At 32.8% G+C, this 13,610-nt stretch overlaps 1 protein-coding gene across 1 annotated transcript; it reads left to right on the top strand.

The window, feature by feature from the left end:
* Positions 1–36: 36 nt before the first annotated feature.
* LOC126818784 (polycomb protein Asx) lies at positions 37–13,120 on the top strand. Its single transcript, XM_050546346.1, has 9 exons — positions 37–133; positions 2,839–2,984; positions 3,369–3,589; positions 4,407–4,517; positions 5,196–5,305; positions 6,642–6,715; positions 6,936–7,012; positions 7,288–7,319; positions 8,225–13,120. Exons 2-9 carry the CDS (start codon positions 2,897–2,899, stop codon positions 10,317–10,319), a joined length of 2,808 nt encoding a protein of 935 aa, XP_050402303.1. The 5' UTR covers positions 37–133; positions 2,839–2,896; the 3' UTR covers positions 10,320–13,120.
* Positions 13,121–13,610: the final 490 nt, after the last annotated feature.

Below are 13,610 nucleotides of genomic sequence, written 5' to 3'. Positions count from 1 at the left end.
GCTTGATTCGTCGGAAACATCAATCCCAGAATCCCATGAAGAATAATGGCTGTGGCTTGTGTTATTGAAAAGCAAGAATTTATTAGTTTTGATCGTTGAATAATGGAATGATAACTTATTAATTATTATTAATGTGAGTTTTAGCATTTTGTGCATTCGTCAGACTTCTTTGATTCGCATTAAAGGTTGAAATTCTAGGAAAATCTTGGAAAATATTGGCATAGTTTTCAAGGTAAAATCTAATTCCGCCAATATTTTTCTGTGTGTAGTGAAATATCATTTGGTCGGGATTTTAAACTGCAGCTTTATCATTTTGTTTAAAAGCACGATTAAGCAACTTGCAATATTTTATTAGAGAAATCGTTATAGAGTTTAGTAGATGCCATTTATTTAAGTAAAATAAATGTTTCATTCAAAAATAAAAAAGGCTTCTACACTACTAGTAGTAAGTAAATGAAATGCATTTCAGACGGAGCCAGAGGGCCTACTAGGCCTAGTACAACTACACAAACAAGGGTCTATTATCATTGAGTTCTTGTGCCCTGTAATGACAAATATACCATAGCCTATACATATATCGATGACAAGAAATCTGTAGAGACCTGTAGCCAGCTGGCTGTCATGACATCACAAACAAGGTGCTCTAGTGCATAATAATATCAATATGGGCAACATACAATCAATTGTCATTGAAACATGTCGGTGACGACAAATCAGTACGGGCCAATTGAGTGCTGATTTTGCGGACTAGAAATCCTTTAAAGGGACAATAACACTCTCGCTGGCTTGACAGCTCCAGAAAATAAAAAAATAGTCTTATTCTAAGTACTAGATGTGTTAGTGTCTTACCTGTTGTCTAAATTATCCATTAAATCCTATTTTACTTGTCCAGAGGGTTCAAAAATATTTTTAAATCCAAGTCACATTTGAAAAGCTTTACGTGGTATTGAGCCTTTAATGGGCAGCATACTCATTGGTGTTCACTATCCCTTTCATACAGAGCATGAAAGTTTGTACTCTAAATATGGTACCATAACAATATGATCCATGTCCCTGAGAAGTAAGATGTTTTGAAATAAAAAACACAAATTAAGATTCAATATTGGTCCGTTTCAATCAATATCGATGTTGTTATCTTGCAGTGAAAATATGGGATCCTAATATTCAATATATAAGACATAATGTATATTTTAAAATCAGTACACAGGTCGTGTATTCTATGGTTTCAGGTGTCATTTGTAATGATCAGAGGAAAATGTAGCCAACAAGACAACGCAAAAGTAATTAGTAATGGCTGATTCACAAATGACAAAATAATAAAAATATGTAGAATGGACTAAGTAGACCTAGGTGTAAATGATTGTCGTTTAATCTGGACTCTTCACATATTTTACCCAACATAATTCATTAGAAATTATAATAAAAAATTGAATATAAATTGCTTTTATACATTCATATAATACATTAATACGTTCATTTAAACCAATTGTCGTTTATTTCAAGGTTCCAAAGAATAGAGCCATATGCCCTTTGAACTTCTTTTTTAAAAGAAAATTAGACAATTATGAAAAATAAAAGTTTTGATTCTCTCTGTCTCATTTATCGACCCACTTATCATTTTTTATGTTACTGGTACATGTATTTTATTGATTAGTACAACATATGAAGTTTATTGACTATATGACATACCCCCATCCCTAACAAAACACATAAAAATTGAAGGTAATATTTTACATTCTGTTTATTAGCTATCTGTCCAAAGGGCTATGCCATGACTATCTGGAGTAAGATATTTATGATGGATTTTAATGTCTTTCTATTGCAAATGTGGTATTTATTTAGAAATGAAATGGAGTTTAACATCCTACTGTTCTGCTACAACTGGGCTAATGATGATGGGCATACACGTCATACAGTGTGTTATGAGGGCAATTTTGGCCAGACAGCGGTGCTACGCTCTATTCTTAAATTAAATTCCAACTTTTAAGTGATATATTACATGTATGTGCACAACAATCTGTACACAAGACCTCAGTTTTTCATCCTCTCCGGATGATTAGACAGCTGTCTTTGTCAGGTGCTCCATCCTGCGCCAGTTAGGAAACCACGCTAGAAAACATTATTTATTTAGAACTGTTCAGATTATATAGCTGGTACATGTAGGGACCTCAAAGGGGCAGATTTAAGTTATCATAAAATCTCTTCATCAGAATGGTTACATGGATTTTTTTTAAAAATTGGTGTAGGGATCATCCTTTTATGATAAAGATAAAAGTTTGTGAAAATGAAAGAACTGGGCCCTTATTCTTGAAAACTTAAACTAAGATACAATCGAAATTTTAAGAAATACTGCAATTCGATTGGCTGACCAGTAAAATCAATTTGCACATATCCAATGAAGTCAAGTTGCAGTATTTCTTAAAATTTTGGTTGTAACTTAGTTTAAGTTTTCGTGAATAAGGGCCCCGGACTCATTTGTCAGTTGTTATCAACAGGTCAGTCATATCGGTCCATATTTATGGCTACAGCTGTCAGTTATTTATTGGATGTGATGAGCACTGGAAGTCATGTACATGTATCCAATATCACACAATCATTGATCGAAAAACAGATTTATAAAATAATGATAATATGATGTACCCGACCATACATTTATATATTGTATTCAATTTTGATTCTGGCAAAGCGTGATAAATCAGCAATAACTTGAACACCTCTATATCGCATAATATAGATTTTATAATGCAGGATTTCTAATACTATGTATTTGTAAGTTACTTTTATTTCATTTCATGAATTCCAATGATCTTTATCTATTTCTAAAATATTTTCCTTCAGATTTGAAATGGTCATTCTTGTCTAATATCATTAATGTACTGTACACAATGTCATTAAGATGCAGGAGAATACACCAGATAATTCCTCGGCCACGCCTGCACTCAATACTCAAAGAAACATAAGACAGTCACCTAGAGTCAAAAAACGTAAGTTATATGTATAAAGGCCAAAGCCTATACAAAGTTTTAACATGAGAGATTAATTGAAATGGGCCTCATTCTTCCATTGATTCTTTTGTCCTGTTTTGTTTCCTATGGAGATACATGTATCTAGGAACCACTCAAGATGTATGTATGGTATGAAACGATATACACCCTTCACCTTAAATACAGCAATTGTGCCTTTTTAGGTTAATTGGGCTTGCATTTTGATTATACCAATAACAGACAAGAAGACAGTTGAATCAAGCCATGGGTGTGGGGTGTTGATTAAACTGTCAGATTGTTTATCTTTTCAGTTGTTGCTATAAGCTTACTGATTTTTAATTGCACTTTTGGATTGAAATTATAACTATATTTCTTCCCTTTTAGCCAAAATAATCTCTTCATTTACGAAAGATGGAACCTTGACGTCTGTTAGTAGTGGGCAAACTAAAACAAATGGACACACAGAAAAAGCTTCAGGTAGTGGGAATAAGGTCAACAATCATGCAAGTAATGGACCATCACAGTCTGGTAGTACTAGACTACAGGGCTCACCACCTAAAACATTACAAGAAAAGTTAGCTGCCACACCAGGCTTCAGTATGAAGGTATTGTGCAACTTTTACTGTTGTTAAGGAATTGAAACATTTGTATGGACAAAGAAAGAAAAAAATTCTAAAAATTCTTTGTCCTAAAGTCACATTTCTCCACTAATCTGAATCAACACTAAAGATGTTATTAAGAATTGTCATTATGTTTAATTTCATTTTGTTTGAAAGTGGACCGTTTGATCTTCAATACTAAATACATGTAGTAGTAGTAGTGAGTGGGAGTATAAAAAGTTGGAAGATTGTATTGTGACCAGTATTTGACCTCTTGACATTAGGATTTGAGGAATAATGATTAACTTACTTGTACTTATAAACAGTGTTATGGTAATTGAGCTTATTATGAATTGCCAAATTGAGTAATAGCTATAAACATCGTGCAATAGAATAGGTCGACAACAGTAATTACATGTATTAAGGTACTTTTGGAACCCTCCACTTGCATTTGATCATCTTTTGTCTACTCATTTTAAATTCAACATAAAACTACAATCACAATATTCGTATATATATGTTAACTGTTATGTTACACAATACACATACAATACAGACCATACATCAACTATATACCTCCAGTCAGCTAGTTTACAAGTTTTAATTACTGGGATGTTTACATGTATGTTAAAACCGCTTAATGTAGCAAACTAACAACTGGTCAACTGATTTCTGATATGAGAATTTTCAACTATAGGTTCATAATTTGCTCAAGCTTGTTTAAATAATTCTTCGAGGGTGAGGACTGGGATTTTGTAATAGAGTTTTATAAAGGGAACAAGTATACATAGAAAACTGATTTTTTTTGTACAATCAATTCCAGCCCCGAAGAAGAGGTAACAAAAGAAAAAGTTTTAATGCTCAACTAGCAGAAACAAAAGAAGGGGCCATTGATTTAACTCCAGATTCATTCTTAGTCAATATAAATCTAAAGGTAATATTACACAATTAAATTAACTGATGCTTGATCATTGGTTATATTATAATCAAACATCTGATTTTATGCCCTATATTGACTAGCGAAGGTGTACATCTAAAATTGGCATTTTTAGTACACCCACATTGAAATATTACTGTTGCCTATGTCTGTTTGTCCTACACAATTCCTTGTAAAGACTCTGCAGACTACATTTATCATCATAAATTTCTGAAAATTTACATAGATATATATGGTTACATTAATGCAATGAAGAAGCCTTTTGAATTTCAGCAATTTCTGATAATGACTTCCATAATGAGTTATTACAATGTGCTATGAGCATATATGTTTCATTGCCTAACAACCATTTTACTGATTGTTTTTAATTGTTAACACTCAAATGTATTGAATTTTACTTGAAGTGTGGAAATTTTATGGAACCCTGCAGTAGTGCTAAGCAATCTGTCAGGAGTGTAAACGTTGGCAGAGCTCAATGGTTAACGTAACCATAGTAATACCACAGCCTACCATTCCATTTATTTACACAAAACTTATCAATTCAAATTTCAGAAAGTTGTTGAAGTATCATGTGTACAATATCTGTAGTACTGCACACAAACACATAAAAGAACTTTCTTTAGATGTTTATACATATTCTTCATTAATTGATTGTAATTTTTTATTTTTTAACAGTCGATCATTGACTCCAATACATTTGCTCGCCTTCCACCACAGTATCAACAGAATCTTATAGCCAACTTACCCGAGTGTGATAAACTAGACGATGATGAAAATAATCTTAGGTAAAATTCAATATCCTTAATTCATTTCTTTGTGCTTGCTTCATATTTTGTAATGTAGGATTTTAAAAAAAATTGTTGACATATAGACATTGAATGGATTGAATGTTTCTGTTATATAAAAGCTGTATCATCTTTACCACATTATGGGTTATGATTATCCATAATATTCATTCCTCCAATATGACAGTGTTTAGCATAATTCTTTAATTTTGAATTCACAGATTCCAATTGTGCATTTTTCTGACAATATTTTTCACAGCTAAAATTACACAGTTTGATTATTGAATGCTTAATTATAAAAAGGAACTTTCCTGTAAAAGATGCATTATGTTAGAGCGAAATCTGCTTATTGCATGTGTTTATTTTGGCTTCAAATGTTTTGTAAATTATTTAGACATTTATTAACATGACAAGCCCATAATCAACTCTCGGAACATCAGATGGCAGAACTTTAAGATTAGGATGCCCGCGAGATCTAAAAGTTTAATGATAAATACAGTAAACTTCGCATAAGTCGGATCTAAGTGGACTGACCAATTTTATCCGAGTTAAGCAAAGATCCGAGTTAGCCGAAGACCGAAATTCAATCTTAGCTCGATTAGAAATAAACTGCAAAAGCCGAATAATAATTGATTTGAAGACACATTTCAGGCTTTTGTTCATATGTGCGAGTAAATAACTTCTGTTTTGGTACGATTAGATAACTTCCATTTTGTCGCCATCTTTGAAAAATGTCCTAAATTTTCCCGGATAATCTCTCGTACAGCAGACAGCGGGTTTCGAATTTTCCTGGAAATTCTATTATTGCATCGCATCATATAGGCTGATTTGATTTAGAATGATGGAATACCTAACTTCGTACGGACTTAGTCAAATTCTGAACATACCACCGATCCGATTTAGACAAAGTAAAATCGCCAGAATTAGGTCAAATGGACAGAACATTTTGATCCGAGTTAAGCAAAGATCTGACTTGTGCGTGGAAATTTAATAAGAAAAATTTGCAGAATCAAAGGATCCAAACGATTTTATCCGATTTGAGCGAAGATCCGACTTATACGAATCCGACTTATGCGAAGTTTACTGTAGAGGCCAAGTCTCTATTGTCCAGTAATGTTGCTAGCATTAATAAACAGCCTGCGCTACAGCTTCCAACACCCATAACCCACACAGAATAAAGTAATTTGAATGAATTTTCCAATACATTAATTTTTCTTTGTCTACTTTTGAACTATTATAGCAAGAACGACCAGCTCTTTTGCTAAATCTTACATATTGTATCTTTACGATTTATATATAGTTTGTGATATGTTAGGTTATATTTTTTTTCTTCTAGAATGAGTAGTACAGCATTAAACAATGAGTTTTTTGCCAAGGCATGTCAAGAATGGAGAGAAAGGTTATCTGATGGTAAGCGATATTAAAATCCTATATATGACATAATATGGACACTAATTGTCCTGAGTCTAATCAACAATTATTACCGGTACACTGCCATTGCTGTGTTATACTAACAGCTAAAATAATCATAGAATACATGTCCATATAGTCTTTTATGTATGGACCATCGACTATTCAAGCAGTATTCATTCTAAGTTTTTTATCATGAATTATTTGTTATGTTTTCCAGCTGAATTTACACCAGAAAACCAACAGAGATTAAAACAAGAACAGGAGAAAGAATTAATGAAGTTAGATCCTTGGAAGGTATAATATTATAATAACACACAGAAATGATTACCAATATACTTTCAAATGGAAAATTACTGATATCGGACAAATAAATATGGCTTATAACTGATTTCACAAATTGTAAAGTTATACCACTTTCAATTTGAATGGAAAAAAGAATTAGATGGCCTAGAAAATTATAAAATTTAAGATCCGATTTCACAAGTTTTGGTTAACAAGACAACAATTTATTTATCATGTTTTATTTGTATCTGTATTAACTTATATAACTTCATTTCTTTCCTCTTTAGGCAAAACATTTTGAACCAGTATGGGGACAGAGGTATGTAGTCTATAAATTAGAATTTTGTCCTTATTTATGCAAAGAAAATTTATACCATCCTTTCATCTATGTCTATTGAGCCTTGAGGGTTTTCCATGTCTGTTCTATACTTTGATATTAATGTGAATAATGGTATAACAGTTTATAAAGACAAAGAACTATTTATTTTCCAAATATGCTATCTTTTTTTTAAATATACTGCTCTTCTAAACTTATATAGTTGATGATATTTTGTGCAATGATGCAGTTAAATAATACAATATTTTTCACCCGTCTATATTTATTATCAAATTCTTATTAGTTTTAGCTAATATTGTAACATTCCAACATGGTTAACATCTTTCATATCATGATTCAGCCGACGTCTGCCATCAATACTGTCCAACCTCGTGGGCTTTCTCCGGGTCCTCCGTTTTTCTCCTATTGCTAAAGTCCCCTACGCACACGTGAATTATTAAAATAACATTGAACCATATGTTAGCCCCGAAATGACCTAGTTTGTGTAAAGTTGACGTTAAACCCCATATCTCTATCTCTCTCAAGACTGGTCGCTTCTTGTATTAAGTGTAAAGACTAACATTGTAAATTCATTGATACATTGTTATCACTTTCCTCAAAATACTAAGTAACAGTCAATAATGATATACACTAGAATATAATACCTGTTGGAAATGCTCCAGTTTTGAGTTACCTCCCTTGATGTACATTTTCCTGCATCATTGCTTAGTGGACACTTACTTTCAGCACGCTGATCCATTTACTTAATTTAATAGTACTTTTATTGTTGATTACTTACAATGTCCGTGTGTGATGTGTCTTCTGGGTTTCTGTTTGATTGAGCAGTTCTCCTGAACTTATTATTATTATTATGTATGATATGTATAAACTGTTATTGTATTTTGTAGAAGTATGGTTGACGTACCTAAAGCAACAGGGCCATCACCTTTACCTAAGCTAACTCTACCAGTTCCTCAAGTTAAACCTAAACCTAATAGATCCAGTATGCTGGTATCACAAATGTTACGCAAGAGAGATGTGTCTAGAACAGTGGCTGCTAAACTTCAAGCTTCGACCTCATCAAGTGCCTGTCTAAATACTAATAACAGTAGTATAAGTCTTAGTATGCCCGTCACATCAGGACTTTTAACTATGACAACATCACAGACGTCTACCTCGCACACGGATAAAACAGTCACGTCAGCTCCGCAGATTAAAACAGAGGTCAAAGTTGAAGCTAGTTCTGATTCTGGAAGTCCTGTTCCTGTTAAGAAACAAAAAGTAGTTATTCCTGGGCAACCGGTCCAAGCTCAGGCAAAGACATTGGCACAAATACGAGCCCAAACTCAAGCGGCGAGGTTACAAAAGAGTGGAGGTAGTGTTATTCAGTCACAACTAGCGGCAGGATTACAAACATCGCAAGCTAAAGTTTTAAATACAGCAACTGTATCTGCTAGTTTTAGATTAGGCGGTCAAACCAGGACATTGGCGCAATATAAAGCCCAAACACCAGCCGTTAAATCGATAGTAAATGTTATTCCTGTACCTCAGACCAACGTCTCTCAACAAACGGTGATGCGAAGTTTGTTGACAGACCCCAATCCACCTCACAACAAAGCAGGTGGTCAAACTAGAACTCTTGCTCAAATCAAAGCTAGAACCAAACAGGCTCAGATGAAAGCAGCTCAATGTGTGAAACCTGTTCCCCCACCAGCTAAATTATCGCCAGAAAGCTTTGTTCCAAAATCCCCAGATATCCCTCAAGCTTCTGTTTCGGTGGCCCCTACAAAACCTCAGACTATTATTATATCACCAGCGAAAGGTCGTCCACCATCGCACAGTGCTGTCATTAGTGAACAACAAAAACTTGCAAATTTACAACGTTCACATGAAATTTGTAAAGCCGAGTTTGAGAAAAGTCGTATCAAACAGGAATCTCCAACATCAAATATGTCTAAATTAGTAACGGCGAGTACAACTACAACAACATCAGTACCCCCAGCTACTAGTGAGGCAATATCACCAGTAAAAACTATTCCGAAAGTTGTTACGACAACACCAACTAAAGATCCTACGAAACAAAAGATTCTTATAGTCACGTCAAATACAAACAGTTTATCGCAACCGAATACTAATACAGTTTATCTAGTGAATGCACCAGTGAGTAGTATATCAAGTGTTGGGGTCGGTGCAAATCAGTTCGTTGACAGTAATGCAACGACGAGAAGAATAATAACAATACCCGCCCCAAGAACTGATGTGATAACTTCCACTAATTCTCAGGGAATAGGACAGATAATTACTTCGGATGCTGTCCGTGCAATTTTAGCTAATACCCCTCCTCGTGCATCTAGTGCTCCCCCAAATCATGTAAACCGACCGTCTGATGTAATAACGATAGTTCGATCAGCAAGTGTAGATACCACGAATACTAATAATAATCCAACCAGTAATAATCAACCAACCCCTAATCAAGAGGAAATCAGCTTGAACTTAAATCCTGAACAGCTGAATTTTTTATCCAAAGCTGGCACTGTTATTCCAGTAGGTCGTAATGGGTCTCAGATGAAAGTTATCACACGACCGTCAGTAACTGTGGTTGAACCTAATCAGTCACAGTCAGTTGTCCAGGGCACTTTTAGCGTGAAAGGTACCCCTACAACGATGGAAAGCAGTGTCCTAGCCAATGGAAATAAATTATTAACCGAGACCCAAGTTGCCAATCTGTTGGCTAGACCGGTGTTGTCATCGTCTTCAAACATACAGAATGTTCAAATGCTGACGTCCGGTCAGAATATTACAAATGTTATTTTACAAGGGGGAACAACTCTACCAATAACTGTAACCTCAAATACTATAGCAGACGGTGGTACTCTGTTAAATCAGTCTAGTTGTGCATGTAGTTTGAAAGCTATGGTTATGTGTCAAAAGTGTGGTGCCTTTTGTCATGACGATTGTATAGGTCCTTCGAAACTGTGTGTTACTTGCCTTATTACAACGTAAAAAACTGTAGTTTATTTTTGCCTAAATGTATTAACTTGAAATAGAAATCAAGAAGAAAAAGCAATCTTGTAATTAATTCTATTTATTTATTTTCATGTTTATTACTTGGATGTACAATGTAAATTAATTTAGTCACTATTTGCTTCAAAGCGATAAGCTCTGGGGTTTTAGATTATGGAATGTGATGTATACATCTATTCAAATTATAACATCTACTGATGTAAATAATTGAATTCAGGTAGATTTGGCATTCCATAGACTTAAGCCCCCAGCCCATATCCCTGTGATACAAACAGTATTTTAGATTTAGTAAATTGTAATATTAATACTAATAGTGTAAGAAAGTTGGTAGTTATTGATAGTTATAACTGGGTTTATATTTTCTAAAAGTCATTTATTTTAGTATCTTTAACCTTTAATCAAAAGCAAAATATTATCTCGAATTTATGAAACTATTAAAAGCTCAGTTTAAAAAGTTTAGTAAAAAAACTACATTATACAGTAGACTTAATTTGTTTTTTACACATATTAATAATAATAATGGTAAGTGATAAAATTTTCTAACACAGATTTCAGAAATGAAACCTAAAAGATTCAAATATGGTAATAGTAAAGTGCATGAGATTAAATTATAAATTAGTGCATGTTTTAAATTTTAAAATGTCATCAAATTAATTTAACATGGTTATTTAAATTACTTTGTATAGGTGGGTTTTGTTTTACCTTGTCATAGTATGACTTTCATGACAAGGGACTGTTTGAAATTTTTTTTTTTTTTTTAACTCTGTAGCCCAAACCTGAAATCTCTTAGCTATCGTACCATTAGTTTCTGTAGTAAATTATCCTAACAACTGAAATCTATTGGTTACCATTGGTTACTATACTACTAAGTTATCACAATAACTGAAATATTTTAGTTGTCATTGGTTGCTATTGCTTGTTATCATAACAATTGAAATATCTTAGTTACTATACTAAGTTATCCTAACAATTGAACTATTACTATTGGTTACTATAGCAATTTAGCATAACAAGTGAAATATCTTAGTTACCATTGGTTACCAATTACCATACTAAGTTATCCTAACAACTGAAATATATTAGTTACTGTTGGTGACTATACTATGTTATCCTAAAAACTGAAATCTCTTACTTATCATTGGTTACTATAGTAAGTTAGCATAACAACTGAACGGTTATAGTAAGCATTGGTTACTATAGTAAGTTATCATTCTTAGAGATTTATATATCTGAATAAAGCCCTAGACATCTTGGTATAACCATGATGTGTATTACATATCATTACTACACACAACCTCAAATAGCTACATGGCTGAAAGATCACGGTAACTGGGTTATTACACATATTTTGGCCTCTTAAATTCATTGTCGTGTGGATCCCCAAGTAATCAAAAGTGAACATATAACAGTACATGTAAATGTTTTTTGCCAATTAGATATACTGTATGTCCAAGTAAATCATTTTGCCAGGTTGTAAGAATATTTTAGTAAACAAATTGTGAAACATATATTATATCAAATGTAAGTCTTATGATAATGACTGATAATAAAGAGTGTGTGATTGTGACTCAGGATCTATATTATATATTAATATGCACAGTTACCATTTGACTTTCAGAAGAGGTGCTGTTTATTGTGTTAGAATATATCTACCAAGGGGAGTAACAAAACTTTTAGAATTCATAATAAATAACATCTTGTTTTTAGAGTTAAATAAGATTTTCCGACAATTAATATGATACGGTACATTCAAGACTTTATTTTCTAAACATTACAATAATACTGTATGGTCTAGTCTTTGTTGTTCTAGTTCAAATTGTCAGGACTAAATACACATATTGTCCAACAAAAGGTGATGTACATTCTACAATTGGTTGAGAAGGAAAATATTCATCTTTCATTTGAAGTATACATAATACGGTAAAACTGGTCGATTGAGGCAAAAGTCATTGCATGAACTGTATGCATAGTGTATACACAGATAGCCAGAAGAATTCTATACACACAGAGTACTATCAACTTTTAGAATAGATCTCTGTCCTGAATCGCTGCCATATTGAAAAAAAAAAATAGTGTTCTTATAATTTATGCAGTTCTAAAAGGTTCATACACTAAATAAACTAGTTCAATTTCATTACATATGAAAGTTGAAATAATTAATCTCAACATTTTCAAAGTATGCTAAGCGTTTTCTACTAAAATCGTTGAAATGAGAATTTAAATGTCGGTCAACTAGCTTTGTGTCTATTCTCAGTTTAAGTTTTGTGTGAACCGTAAGAAGACAGACACTTGAAGCAAAGACAATTTAGACTAGGGCAATCAAGACAATATATGATCAACCCGAATATTTCAATTGAAGAGACTTGGTACAAATTACTGTATAATACATCATATTTTAAATAACAGGTACTCCTGATTTTCTACTTAAAAGGGGAACGGAGAATTAAACCTTGGGGTGAATGGGATGGGGCTTAGAGATAGAATCTGGTCATTCCTTGTGTATAAGATAGATATACATAAGAAGATGTAAATAATATGTAAGTAAATGTGTATATCTAATTGAAGTAGTTTCATGTTTCATATTCATTATTTATAGTTGAATAATCATACAGCCTATTATCATCAGTGTATATAGTAGAGAGTAATGGAGAGGATATTTTTATCTCTATGATTGTTTGTCAAACTTGTATATAGTTTCTGTTTATCTTCATTAAAATAACAGATTGTCATCTATTGACCAAGTCTGTTGGTGTAAAGAGAATAAAATTTTATAGCATCAATCACACTTTTAGTTGATTTGTTTCTGTTTTTCATTTTAAAGCGAGAATTGCATTTTTTAAGTCTTATATTTAAAATATGCTTAAATAAAGCCTTAAAATACATGGCATCTATACACACAGTCCTACCTTGTTGAAGAATAATCCTAAATCCTATAATTCACTTGTGTTAGTTGAGAAATAGGCAAATCTTTCATTTTCTTTTAAAATCCAACATTTGATTTTATGGTGTTATTATGCCTTCCACAGTGTAGACTTAGTTTTCCAGTCAAAGAAATAATACAATTTCCAAATACCGTCGGCGAGTAGAATTTATTTCAAATTTTTATGTGAATATTTTTTAAGTGCTAGAATCATTCCTATGATTTTATAGTAATGATTTAACAACCTATTAATTAATAGATATAGAAATGATTATGTTTTGACTTTCTTAGAAATTATGCAATTCTCACTTATAAGCAGCTGATCATCATTTGCATTTGCAATAGGCAGA

The sequence above is a fragment of the Patella vulgata genome, chromosome 4, assembly GCF_932274485.2.
Source record: "Patella vulgata chromosome 4, xgPatVulg1.2, whole genome shotgun sequence".
Taxonomy (NCBI): Eukaryota; Metazoa; Mollusca; class Gastropoda; family Patellidae; genus Patella; species Patella vulgata.
This window is presented reverse-complemented; position numbering and strand designations above follow the sequence as displayed.

Coding starts and splice junctions, on each gene's coding strand:
- LOC126818784 (XM_050546346.1), top strand. CDS start 2,897: ATGCAGGAGAATACACCAGATAATTCCTCGGCCACGCCTGCACTCAAT. Junction 4,518..5,195: donor TAGTCAATATAAATCTAAAG/GTAATATTACAC, acceptor ATTTTTTAACAG/TCGATCATTGACTCCAATAC. Junction 7,320..8,224: donor GAACCAGTATGGGGACAGAG/GTATGTAGTCTA, acceptor TGTATTTTGTAG/AAGTATGGTTGACGTACCTA.